The 12,139-nt window shown below is 71.9% G+C and overlaps 3 protein-coding genes across 3 annotated transcripts in view; 1 reads left to right on the top strand and 2 right to left on the bottom strand.

Moving 5' to 3' along the window:
- The window catches only part of NKPD1 (NTPase KAP family P-loop domain containing 1), a 7,056-nt gene extending 5,611 nt beyond the window's left edge, over positions 1-1,445 (bottom strand). The window contains exon 1 of the mRNA XM_086769208.1: positions 1,313-1,445. Coding sequence (XP_086625334.1) covers positions 1,313-1,336 — 24 coding nt within the window. The 5' untranslated portion in view covers positions 1,337-1,445. The remainder of the gene's footprint in view (positions 1-1,312) is intronic.
- Positions 1,446-5,661: 4,216 nt separating this feature from the next.
- BLOC1S3 (biogenesis of lysosomal organelles complex 1 subunit 3) lies at positions 5,662-6,185 on the top strand. The gene has a single exon (XM_086769211.1). It carries the CDS (start codon positions 5,674-5,676, stop codon positions 6,175-6,177), a length of 504 nt encoding a protein of 167 aa, XP_086625337.1. The 5' UTR covers positions 5,662-5,673; the 3' UTR covers positions 6,178-6,185.
- Positions 6,186-6,924: 739 nt separating this feature from the next.
- CCDC61 (coiled-coil domain containing 61) lies at positions 6,925-11,765 on the bottom strand. Its single transcript, XM_086769215.1, is given in 13 exon segments — positions 6,925-7,056; positions 7,144-7,198; positions 7,340-7,403; positions 7,512-7,590; positions 7,705-7,752; positions 7,837-8,156; positions 8,238-8,320; positions 8,407-8,590; positions 8,682-8,810; positions 8,899-9,056; positions 9,145-9,227; positions 9,315-9,531; positions 11,380-11,765. Coding segments are annotated over 12 exon segments (1,449 nt in total). The 5' UTR covers positions 9,463-9,531; positions 11,380-11,765; the 3' UTR covers positions 6,925-6,958.
- Positions 11,766-12,139: the final 374 nt, after the last annotated feature.

The raw sequence follows: 12,139 nt of genomic DNA, 5'->3' as shown, positions 1-12,139 counted from the left end.
GTGCCCCTGTGGGGACCAGGTAGGGGACCTGGGTGACAAGGGGTCTGGGAGGGGTGGGAGGGCAGACTGGGACGGACTGGGACGGACTGGAGTGGGGAATAACCGGGACAGACTGGCCTGCTGGGTGCTGGGGACCGGGCTGCAACTGCTGTTGGGGAGACTGGGGAGCATGAGACAACCTGAACTGGGAGCACTGGGGGCCATGGGGTAGGCCATGGGACAGCCTGGACTTGGGATACTGGTTGCTATGGGACAGGCTGGACTGGGAGCACTGGTGGGACTGGGACATCCTGAGCTGGGGACTCCGGAAGAGTCTGTATGAGGGGCACAGGGTCAGCCAGGACTGGGGACACTGGTGACCGTGAAACAGCCTCTACTGGGGATACTGGTGGCCATGGGACAGCCTATACTAAAGACCCTGGGAGAACCCATACTGGGGAGACCAGTGAGTGTACCCCAGGCTGTACTGGGGACAGAGGGACAGCAAATACAGGGGACACTGGTTACCATAGTCCAGCCAATAATGGGGACACTGGTGACCCTAGCCCAGTCTGTACTGGGGACACTGGTCACTATAGCCAACCTATACTGGGGACACTGGTGACCCTAGCCCAGCCTGTACTGGGGACACTGGTCACTATAGCCGAGCCTGTACTGGGGACACTGGTGACCCTAGCCCAGCCTGTACTGGGGACACTGGTCACTATAGCCAAGCCTGTACTGGGGACACTGGTGACCCTAGCCCAGCCTGTACTGGGGACACTGGTCACTATAGCTGAGCCTGTACTGGGACACTGGTGACCCTAGCCCAGTCTGTACTGGGGACACTGGTCACTATAGCCAAGCCTGTACTGGGGACACTGGTGACCCTAGCCCAGCCTGTACTGGGGACACTGGTCACTATAGCTGAGCCTGTACTGGGACACTGGTGACCCTAGCCCAGTCTGTACTGGGGACACTGGTCACTATAGCCAAGCCTGTACTGGGGACACTGGTGACCCTAGCCCAGTCTGTACTGGGGACACTGGTCACTATAGCCAAGCCTGTACTGGGGACACTGGTGACCCTAGCCCAGCCTGTACTGGGGACACTGGTCACTATAGCCAAGCCTGTACTGGGGACACTGGTGACCCTAGCCCAGCCTGTACTGGGGACACTGGTGGCTGGGCCCCCACACCTTCTCCACCCCCAGGACACCCCCCACCAAAGCAACCCCAGGGCCACCCCCTTGGGGCCTCATCCTGCCCCATCCTCGTCCCCGTCCCCGTCCCGTCCCCGTCCCGTCCCCGTCCCCGTCCCGTCCCCGTCCTACCCCAGGCAGCGCCGCCGGCTCCATCCCCGGCCACCTCCGGCCACATCGGTCCCTGACGCCGACTCAGCGCCGGATTTATACGAGATGGGGGTGATCAGGATCCGGCCCTGCCGCTGCTGGGCCAGGGGAGGAAATAATTAGGTGTGGGGCGGGTCGAAATTCCGGCTGCGCCGGCGGGATCTTCTCCTGAGTCAGGGCCCAGCAACGCCCAGTCGGATCCAGTCCCACAGAGGGGCCGGGGCGTGGGGTGGGGTGGGGAGACGGGGCTGGGGACAGAGCCTGCTGGAGACGGGGGGGCGAGGGAGGGGTGAAGGAGACGCGGGGGGCACGGGGGGGTGTAGAGATTGGGGGGGGGAAATGGGGGGGTGTAGAGATTATGGGGAAATGGGGGGGTGTAGGGATGGGGGGCCATGGGGGGGTGTAGGGATGGGGGGGCCATGGGGGGTGTAGGGATGGGGGGACATGGGGGGTGTAGGGATGGGGGGCCATGGGGGGTGTAGGGATGGGGGGGACCATGGGGGGTGTAGGGATGGGGGGGCCATGGGGGGTGTAGGGATGGGGGGACATGGGGGGTGTAGGGATGGGGGGCCATGGGGGGGTGTAGGGATGGGGGGGCCATGGGGGGTGTAGAGATTGGGGGGGGGGAAATGGGGGGGTGTAGAGATTGGGGGGAAATGGGGGGGTGTAGGGATGGGGGGGCCATGGGGGGTGTAGGGATGGGGGGCCATGGGGGGGTGTAGGGATGGGGGGCCATGGGGGGTGTAGGGATGGGGGGCCATGGGGATGCAGGGATGGGGGGCCATGGGGGGTGTAGGGATGGGGGGGCCATGGGGGGTGTAGGGATGGGGGGACATGGGGGGGTGTAGGGATGGGGGGCCATGGGGGGTGTAGGGATGGGGGGCCATGGGGGGGTGTAGGGATGGGGGGCCATGGGGGCCATGGGGGGTGTAGGGATGGGGGGCCATGGGGGCCATGGGGGGTGTAGGGATGGGGGGCCATGGGGGGTGTAGGGATGGGGGGGCCATGGGGGGGTGTAGGGATGGGGGGACATGGGGGGTGTAGGGATGGGGGACATGGGGGGTGTAGGGATGGGGGGCCATGGGGGGTGTAGGGATGGGGGGCCATGGGGGGGTGTAGGGATGGGGGGCCATGGGGGCCATGGGGGGGTGTAGGGATGGGGGGCCATGGGGGGTGTAGGGATGGGGGCCATGGGGATGCAGGGAAAGGAGGACAGAGGGGATGGGGGGGCAGAGGAGAGAGAGGGGACGTGGGGGGCTGCAGGCAGAGCTACGGGGACAGCTGCTGCCCGTGGCATGGCCGTGCCACCACCACCCTGCCACCACCATCGCCGTCACCCGGCCATCGCCATCGCCGTCACCCTGCCATCGCCGTCACCCTGCCATCGCCGTCACCCTGCCATTGCCATTGCCATCACCCGGCCATCGCCGTCACCCTGCCATTGCCATCACCGTCACCCTGCCATCGCCGTCACCCTGCCATCGCCGTCACCCTGCCATCGCCATCACCCTGCCACCACCATCGCCGTCACCCGGCCATCGCCATCGCCGTCACCCGGCCGTCGCCATTGCCATCACCCGGCCATCGCCGTCACCCTGCCATTGCCATCACCGTCACCCTGCCATCGCCGTCACCCTGCCATCGCTGTCACCCTGCCACCACCATCGCCGTCACCCTGCCATCGCCATCGCCGTCACCCGGCCATCGCCATCACCCTGCCACCACCATCGCCGTCACCCTGCCATCGCCGTCACCCTGCCATCGCCATCGCCGTCACCCGGCCGTCGCCGTGACACCACCGCTTCCTGTGGCCAGTGGCTCCTGCCAGAGGATCCTGCTGGCCCCGGCACCGGTGACGCTGGTGGGCCACCCGCTCCGCCCGCTTTGCCACCCTGGCCAGGAAGGGGTTGGGGGTGGCGAGGGGACACGGCGGGGGGGGACAGGGCTGCGGTGACCTGGGGGCGCGGAGAGCACGAGGGGCACCCGGGCGCGGGGCCGCGGAGGGAGCTCAGGGGCCGGGGGCTGCGGGGTGGGGTGCCGGGGGTGCGTGGCTGGGTGCTGGGTGCCAGGGGAGGCTTGGCCCAGCTGCGGGCTGTGGTCCCAGTCCCAGTCCCAGTCCTAATCCCAGTCCCAATCCCAATCCCAGTCCCCGTCCCAATCCCAATCCTAATCCCAATCCCAATCCCAATCCCAGTCCCAATCCCAGTCCCAGTCCCAATTCCAGTCCCAGTCCCAATCCCAGTCCCAGTCCAGTCTCAGTCCCAGTCCCAATCCCAGTCCCAGTCCCGTCTCAGTCTCAGTCTCAGTCCCAATGCCAATCCCAATCACAGTCCCAGTCCCGGTCCCAGTCCAAATCCCAGTCCCAATCCCAGTCCAGTCTCAGTCCCAATCCAAATCCCAGTCCCAATCCCAGTCCCAGTCCCAGTCCAGTCTCAGCCCCAATCCCAATCCCAGTCCCAATCCCAGTCCAGTCTCAGTTCCAATCCAAATCCCAATTCCAATCCCAGTCCCAGTCCCAGTCCCAGTCCCAGTCCCAGTCCAGTCTCAGTTCCAATCCAAATCCCAATTCCAATCCCAGTCCCAATCCCAGTCCCAGTCCCAGTCCAGTCTCAGTCCCAGCTGTGTCACTGATCCCTGTCCTGGGCCCAGTCCCAGTGCGGAGCTGGGACCAGTCCAGGTCCCCAGGCAGTTCCTGGTCACGGCCCCACTCCAGGGTGGTGTCCCCAGGGTTGGGGGGAGTCCCCAGAGTGGGTGGGGGTCCCCAGGGTGGGAGGGGGTCCCCAGAGTGGGGGTGTCCCCAGGGTGAGGGTGTCCCCAGAGGGCGGGGGTCCCCAGGGTGAGGGTGTCCCCAGAGGGCGGGGGTCCCCAGAGTGGGGGAGTCCCCAGGGTGGGGTGTCCCCAGAGTGGGGGGGTCCCCAGGGTGGGGGTGTCCCCAGGGTGGGGGGGTCCCCAGGGTGGGGGGGTGTCCCCAGGGTGGGGGTGTCCCCAGAGTGGGGGAGTCCCCAGAGGGGGGGGGTCCCCAGGGTGGGGTGTCCCCAGAGTGGGGGGGTCCCCAGGGTGGGGTGTCCCCAGGGTGGGGGGGTCCCCAGAGTGGGGGGGTCCCCAGGGTGGGGTGTCCCCAGAGTGGGGGGGTCCCCAGAGGGGGGGGGTCCCCAGGGTGGGGTGTCCCCAGAGGGGGGGTGTCCCCAGAGGGGGGGGGTCCCCAGAGTGGGGGGTCCCCAGGGTGGGGGCTCCCCAGGGTGGGGGGGTGTCCCCAGGGTGGGGGGCTCCCCAGGGTGGGGGGGTGTCCCCAGGGTGGGGGCTCCCCAGGGTGGGGGTCCCTCGGCGCGCGGGTCCCTGTGCCCAGCCCCCGCCGCCAGGGGGCAGAGCGCACTCGCTGCCCGCCCTGCGCATGCGCCAATCCACCCCCCCCCGGCAGCGCGCGGCCCGCCATGCCGAGTGCGGGCACTTCCGGGTGGCGCTGCCACGTGACGCAGCGCTCACCCGTCATGTGACCGGCGGCGGCGCCGGGCAGGAGGTGCGAGATCCCCGGGGGGGGGCGGGGGGTCCGGGGGGCTGAGAGGGGTCATGGGGGGCTGGGGGGCCCTGTGGGGGAACCTGAGGGTCCTCGTGGGGCTGGGGGGGGTCTAGGGGGGCGATCTGGGGGTTTCCTTGGGTCTGGGGGGGTCTGGAGGGCCCTGAGGGGCTGGGGGGGGGCTGGGGGAGGGTCCGGGGGTCCCCTGGGGCTGCTGGGTACCCTGGGGGGTACTGGAGGGGGGGGCTGGGGTCTCCATGGGGCTAGGGGCATGGGGGGCTGGGGGGGGACACAGATACTCCAGCGCCCCCCCCCCCGCCAGCTTTGGGGCCACTGGGGGAGTGCTGCCCCCCAGACCCCTCCCCCAGCTGGGGCACTGGAGGGGTGCTGCCCCCCGGACCCCCCCCCAGCTGGGGCACTGGAGGGGTGCTGCCCCCCGGACCCCCCCCCCAGCTGGGGCACTGGAGGGGTGCTGCCCCCCGGACCCCTCCCCAGCTGGGGCACTGGAGGGGTGCTGCCCCCCAGACCCCTCCCCAGCTGGGGCACTGGAGGGGTGCTGCCCCCCGGACCCCTCCCCAGCTGGGGCACTGGAGGGGTGCTGCCCCCCAGACCCCTCCCCAGCTGGGGCACTGGAGGGGTGCTGCCCCCCAGAGCCCCCCCCCAGCTGGGGCACTGGAGGGGTGCTGCCCCCCGGACCCCCCCCCAGCTGGGGCACTGGAGGGGTGCTGCCCCCCGGACCCCTCCCCAGCTGGGGCACTGGAGGGGCGCTGCCCCCCGGACCCCTCCCCAGCTGGGGCACTGGAGGGGTGCTCCCGCCCCCCCCCAGGCCATGGCTGCCCCCCGCCCGCCCAGGGTGGTGCCGGGCGAGGCCTCCGAGAGCGACTCGGAACCGGAGCTGCTGGGGGGCGCGGCCCGGGGGGCCCCCGGGACCGGGCTGAAGGTGCCGGGCGAAGCCTCCGAAACCGAGGAGGAGGAGGAGGAGGAGGAGGAGGAGCAGCAGAGGCCGAAGACCCCGCCGGTGCTGGCGGAGGAGCCGGCGGCGGTTTGGGGGGGCGGCCGAGGGGACCCCTCGCTGATGCAGCAGCGGCTGCGGGCAGGGTCGGGGCGGCTGCGGGGCGCGGTGGGCAGCGCGCTGCGACAGAGCTACGGCAGCGCCGCCCGGCAGCTGGGGGGGCTCGGGGAGTCCCTGGGCCAGGCGCAGGCCGCCGCCGCCGCCGCCGCCCACTGCCTGCGCCTGGCCCGCCGCGACCTGCGCGCCGTGGCCGCCGCCGTCGACATCGTCACCGCCTGCCGCCTCCTGCCCGACATCCGCGGGCCGCTGCCGGCGCTCTGACCGCTGCCGGCGTCGCCGACGTCCCCGGGATCCGGCGTCCTCGTGGCGGCACCAGCACCGCGCACCCCGTGGCGGCGCGATCGCCGCCGGCGTCGTCGCCGCAGCGTCCTCCTGCGGGCGCGGTTGCGGCGGCGGCGGCAGGGAGCTGCGGCTGTGGCACCCCGCGCCAGCACTGAAGTCCTCTGTGCTGGTGGGGGGGGGGCTTTGGTGCCCGGCCCCCCCCGGGGTTTCCCTGCTGGGGTGACATCGTCACTGGCGGCCCCGTGGCCGCCTGCCCCCGTCACCGAGCTGCAGCCCCGGGCTGGCTCCATGCACCCTCGTCCCTGAACGCCGGCGCCTTCTGTGACGCGGAGCTGAATAAAGCGCTGGCGCTGGCGCAGCTGCGGCGTGGGGACAGCGCAGGGGGGACGGGGGCACCCCGGAGTGGCAGGCCGTGGGGGGGTCGGGGGGGGGCAGCGGTGTGACGTCATGGTGGCCCAGGGGACAGCACTGCGGTGGCCTGGGCTGTGTCCCGCGTCCCCCACGTCCGCCGGTGACGTCCCTGGTGCGTCGTGTCGCCGTCGTGTCCCTCCCACCGTGTCACAGCAGCAGGACACGGGGGGGGGACGCGGGGGGGGGGAGCACGCAGGCACGAGCCCCTCCAAAAAGCAGGACGCGCCGTGGGGACCAACCAAGGTTTATTTTGGGGGGGGAAACACGGGGGACACTCACCCCACGCCAGCGCTGTCACCTCCTGGGGCCCCCCCTGGGGGGGTCTCTGGGGGACAGCGCTGGGGGGGGGTCACGCGCAGGCGTCCAGGCTGTGCATGTACTCCTGCAGCGCCCGCAGCCGCGCATCGATCTCGGCCAGCTCGGCCGAGGGCTCCTCGTAGCGGTTCTCTGGGGGGGGGGGATGGGTTTTAAAAGGCCCCCACGGGGGCGGGGGGCACCCTGAAAGAGCCGGGGGGGGCTGGGGGAGGGACTCACCTTTATGCAGGCGCTTGCCAGCGGCGCTGCCCCCTGGCACCTTGCGGCGAGGGGCCTGGCGGGGGGGGGAGGACGTGGGGGTAGCACTGGTGGGGCATCCCCCCCCCCAAATGCAGCGGTCACCCCGCCTGGGGGTGCCCCAAGGAGAGAGGTGGGGGTCTGGGGGGGGGTCCCGGGGGTCTGGGCGGCCACTCACCATGCCGGGGGTGTTGCAGGACGAGGTGCTCAGGGGTCTGCGGGCGCAGGCCACCCTCCTGCCCCTGCCCGAGGGAATTGGGGGGGTTAAGGGGTGTCGGGGGGGCTCAGGTTGCCCGAGGTGGGGGGGGGACACCCACCCAGGCTTCCCCGCCCCCCCCCACGGTGGTTACCTGCGGGGAAGGGGCTGGGAGCGCTCATCGGCTTCGCTGCCGGAGCTCACCGCCGAGCGCCGGCTCTGGAAGCTCTCGGCTGCGGGGGGGGAAATGAGGGGTGGGGGGGGGTGAATCGGGGGGGGGGGCTCAGGAAAGGAGCCCCAGCACCCAGTGGGTGCCCCCCAGCCACCCCTCCGCGCGCCCCACTCACCCGAGGAGCTGCGCCCGCGGCTCCCGGCCGGGCTGGCGCTGCCGAAAGCTGCCCTGCGCCGCTGGCTGCACCCAAGGGAGACGGCGGTGAGGGCTGGGGGGGGACGGGGGCCCGAGGGGCAGCGCCCGCCGCAGCCCCGGGGGGCAGCGCTTTACTTTTTGAGCTCGGCCTCCTCCTGCCGGCGCCGGCGGGCTCTGACGAAGGCGGTGGGGTCGAAGCGGGGCCCTGGCACAGAGCAGAGGTGTCGGGGCGCGGAGGCGACGAAACACGGGGCGCGAGCGGCCCCGGGGCGGCCCTCACCTGCGGGCGACGGGGAGCGCGCCGGCGGCGGGGGGGGGCGGCCTCGGTCGCCCCGCCGGCTCTCCCGGGACGTCGAGCGCGGCCGGAGTCGGGGCGCGGAGGTGGAACGGCGCTCCGGGGGGCGGGGGGCCGTGCTGGTGGCTGTCCCGCGGCTGCGAGGGAACCGGCGCCGTGAGGGGGTGGTGGGGGGGACACCCCACCCTCACCGGGCTCCCCCCGGAGCCCGGCCTCACCCCCTCTGGCAGGAGGCCAGCTCGGCCGTCAGCCTCTTCACTTGGAGCTGCAGCCTCCGCTCCGCCGCCTTCGCCTCCGCCACCTGCGACAGCGCAGGGCCGAGAAAAGGTTCGCTGCGGCGCCGGCAGCCCCCCGGCCGCCCCGCTCGGCAGCCCCCCGGCCGCCCACCTCGGCGGCCAGTTGCCGGAGCTCCCGTTGGTGGCGGGCTTTCTCCCGCAGCCGCTCAGCCTCCAAATCCTGCATGACTCGCAGCAGCGCCGCCGCTTCTGCCGCCGCGCCGCCGTCCTTCTCCGCCCGCAGCGCCTGCAGCGCCGCCTCCGCTGCCCGCTTCTCCTCCAGCGCCCGCTGCAGCCTGGCGACGGGAGGGGAACGGGGTCGCTCCGGGCACCAGGCAGAGGCGGGGGATCTCCCGAGCCCTCCCCGGTGACACCGGCGTTGCTCACTTGTCCCGCAAGCGCCGGTTTTCGGGGTCCGGGCGACTCTCGCCGCGTCGAGCCCGGAGCTGCGCCGGCCCGTGCAGCGCGGCACCATCCAGCCTCCCCGCGTAGGGCAGCGGCAGCGGGTAGTGGATCCTGGACAGGGAGCGGGAAGCACGCGTGGAGGGGGGTGAGGCTGGTGCCCCCCGCCCGCCGTCGCACGTCCCCCACCCTTGATTGCCACCTGTCGAACTCGACGGAGTAGACGAGGATGAGGTAGCGCTTGGCGCCCAGCGGGGAAGCGGCAGGAGGCGAGCGCCGGGCGCACGTCCCCGCTTTCTGGCTGCGCAGGGTCTCCAGGTCGGCGTAGGTGAGCAGCTCCAGGCTGACAGAGCGGCCGGTCTGCGGAGGGGAAATGTGGAGGGGCTTCAGCGGGACGCCCCCTCCCCAAAACGCCGCGGGGCTGGGAGGGGAGCAGCGCCGGCCTCGCCTGCGTCAGCGCCGACTCCAGCATGCTGCAGAAGATCCCAAACTGCTTGAAATTCCCTGTTCTGCGGGTCAGGTCCTCGATGACTGCGGGAATTGGGGATGGGGGGAAGAGGGGTCGGTGTTTGTGGGGGGGGGGGTCCCCTCAGCTCCCAACCCTCCCTCGGGACTCACAGGCGGCGTCAAACTCCCCCCTCCACTGCTCGGCAGTGAGGTGAGCCTCCACTTCGACCCCCAGCCCCGAGGGGGCCAGGGTCAGCCGGACGGTGTGCCCCCCGTCTCGGAAGGCGCGGTCGGCCTGCACGCGCCGCGGCTCCTCCATGGCTCGGCGCGGGGGGGGCACCTCTGAGAGTCGGGGGGGGGCAACCCCCGGGAGATCGGGGGAGCGCACCTGGGAAAGGGGAGCCAGGCCCAAGGGGTGAGGGGTGGGGTGTGAGGGTGGATTTTGGGGCGGTGGGTGCATAGGGGGAGCAGAATTGCTGGGCGGTAGTTGGGGGGAGGGGGCGTCGATTTTGGGGGGAGGACGAGTGAGCCCTGCATAGCTGCTGGGGGGGGGTCCAGGGCTTTGAGGGGCCTGCTAGGGGGTGTAAGGGGGACCCCAGGGCTTGGGGGGGCTGCTGGGGGGTGTAAGGGGGACCCCAGGGCTTTGGGGGGGCTGCTGGGGGGTGAAAGCGGGACCTCAGGGCTTTGGGGGGGCTGTTGGGGGGTGTAAGGGGGACCCCAGGGCTCTGGGGGGGCTGTTGGGGGGTGTAAGGGGGACCCCAGGGCTCTGGGGGGGCTGTTGGGGGGTATAAGGGGGACCCCAGGACTCTGGGGGGGCTGCTGGGGGGTGTAAGGGGGACCCCAGGGTTCTGGGGGGGCTGTTGGGGGGTGTAAGGGGGACCCCAGGACTCTGGGGGGGGCTGTTGGGGGGTGTAAGGGGGACCCCAGGACTCTGGGGGGGCTGCTGGGGGGTGTAAGGGGGACCCCAGGGTTCTGGGGGGGCTGTTGGGGGGTGTAAGGGGGACCCCAGGACTCTGGGGGGGCTGTTGGGGGGTGTAAGGGGGACCCCAGGACTTTGGGGGGGGCTGTTGGGGGGTGTAAGGGGGACCCCAGGGCTTTGGGGGGGCTGCTGGGGGGTGTAAGGGGGACCCCAGGACTCTGGGGGGGCTGTTGGGGGGTGTAAGGGGGACCCCAGGGCTTTGGGGGGGCTGCTGGGGGGTGTAAGGGGGACCCCAGGACTTTGGGGGGGGCTGTTGGGGGGTGTAAGGGGGACCCCAGGGCTTTGGGGGGGCTGTTGGGGGGTGTAAGGGGGACCCCAGGACTCTGGGGGGGCTGTTGGGGGGTGTAAGGGGGACCCCAGGGCTCTGGGGGGGCTGTTGGGGGGTATAAGGGGGACGCCAGGGCTTTGGGGGGGCTGTTGGGGGGTGTAAGGGGGACCCCAGGACTCTGGGGGGGGCTGCTGGGGGGCGTAAGGGGGACCCCAGGACTCTGGGGGGGCTGTTGGGGGGTATAAGGGGGACGCCAGGGCTTTGGGGGGGCTGTTGGGGGGTGTAAGGGGGACCCCAGGGCTCTGGGGGGGCTGTTGGGGGGTGTAAGGGGGACCCCAGGACTCTGGGGGGGCTGCTGGGGGGTGTAAGGGGGACCCCAGGACTCTGGGGGGGCTGTTGGGGGGTGTAAGGGGGACCCCAGGACTTTGGGGGGGGCTGTTGGGGGGTGTAAGGGGGACCCCAGGGCTTTGGGGGGGCTGCTGGGGGGTGTAAGGGGGACCCCAGGACTCTGGGGGGGCTGTTGGGGGGTATAAGGGGGACGCCAGGGCTTTGGGGGGGCTGTTGGGGGGTGTAAGGGGGACCCCAGGGCTTTGGGGGGGGCTGTTGGGGGGTGTAAGGGGGACCCCAGGACTCTGGGGGGGCTGCTGGGGGGTGTAAGGGGGACCCCAGGGCTTTGGGGGGGCTGCTGGGGGGTGTAAGGGGGACCCCAGGACTCTGGGGGGGCTGTTGGGGGGTGTAAGGGAGACCCCAGGACTTTGGGGGGGGCTGCTGGGGGGTGTAAGGGGGACCCCAGGACTTTGGGGGGGGCTGCTGGGGGGCGTAAGGGGGACCCCAGGACTCTGGGGGGGCTGTTGGGGGGTATAAGGGGGACGCCAGGGCTTTGGGGGGGCTGCTGGGGGGTGTAAGGGGGACCCCAGGACTCTGGGGGGGCTGCTCTGAGGGGGCGGGGCTGTTCTGGGGGTACCGGGGGGCCCAGCCGCGGGTCAGACCTCTTCAGGCGGCAGATCCCAGGGGAAGCTCGGCCTGGGGGCGGCTGCTGGGGGCCGGAGAGCCCCCCCCGGACGGTTACCGGGCGGATCAGCCCGCGGGTGCCGGCGCCGGTCACTCACCGCCCGCCGCGGACCCGCTCCGCCTCAGCTGAAGCCCCACCCCCTTGGCAGCCCTGCCCCGCCACATTGGCTGGCCACGCCCCTCTCCGCCGTCTCATTGGCGCCCGCCGCCGCCCGTCACCTTACGCCCCAAGTGCTTCTGGGTTACCGTTAGCCACTCGGGGCGCTCCCTTGCCGCCCTTCACCTTCCCGCCACTATTGGCGGGCAGGCGGAGCCCGCCACTCACTTCCACGGTGCCATTGGTTGCTGCAGCCGTCAGTCATTCCCCCGCAGCCCCCCTCGGAGGGTATTTGGGCCCCTGGCCAGGCCCCCCCGCAGGCCTCGCCGCGTCGCTCCGCGCTCGGGCGGCCTCCCCGTGCACCCGGTGCGCCTGCGCGCAGGGCGCCCGCGCAGGCGCAGTGCCGCCCTCCGTTCCCTCCCGTGCTCCGGTGGCCGGTACGGGACTGAGCGGGGGGGGGCGGGGGCACACACAGGGGATGAGCCCCGGCCCGACCCTCTGAGGGGCTCCGTGAGGGGGCTGTGTTGGGGGGGGGGCTCTGACGGGACCCACTAAGGGGGCTTTGCTGGAGGTGGGGGCTCGGGGGGCGCCCGCAGGGGCCTGTGGTGAGGGGGGGCCCCTCTGAGGGGTCTTTACGAAGA

Source organism: Chlamydotis macqueenii, chromosome 31 (assembly GCF_036417535.1).
Source record: "Chlamydotis macqueenii isolate bChlMac1 chromosome 31, bChlMac1.mat, whole genome shotgun sequence".
NCBI lineage: Eukaryota > Metazoa > Chordata > Aves > Otidiformes > Otididae > Chlamydotis > Chlamydotis macqueenii.
Note: the sequence above shows the minus strand (reverse complement) of the source record. Positions and strands in the feature narration are given on the sequence as shown.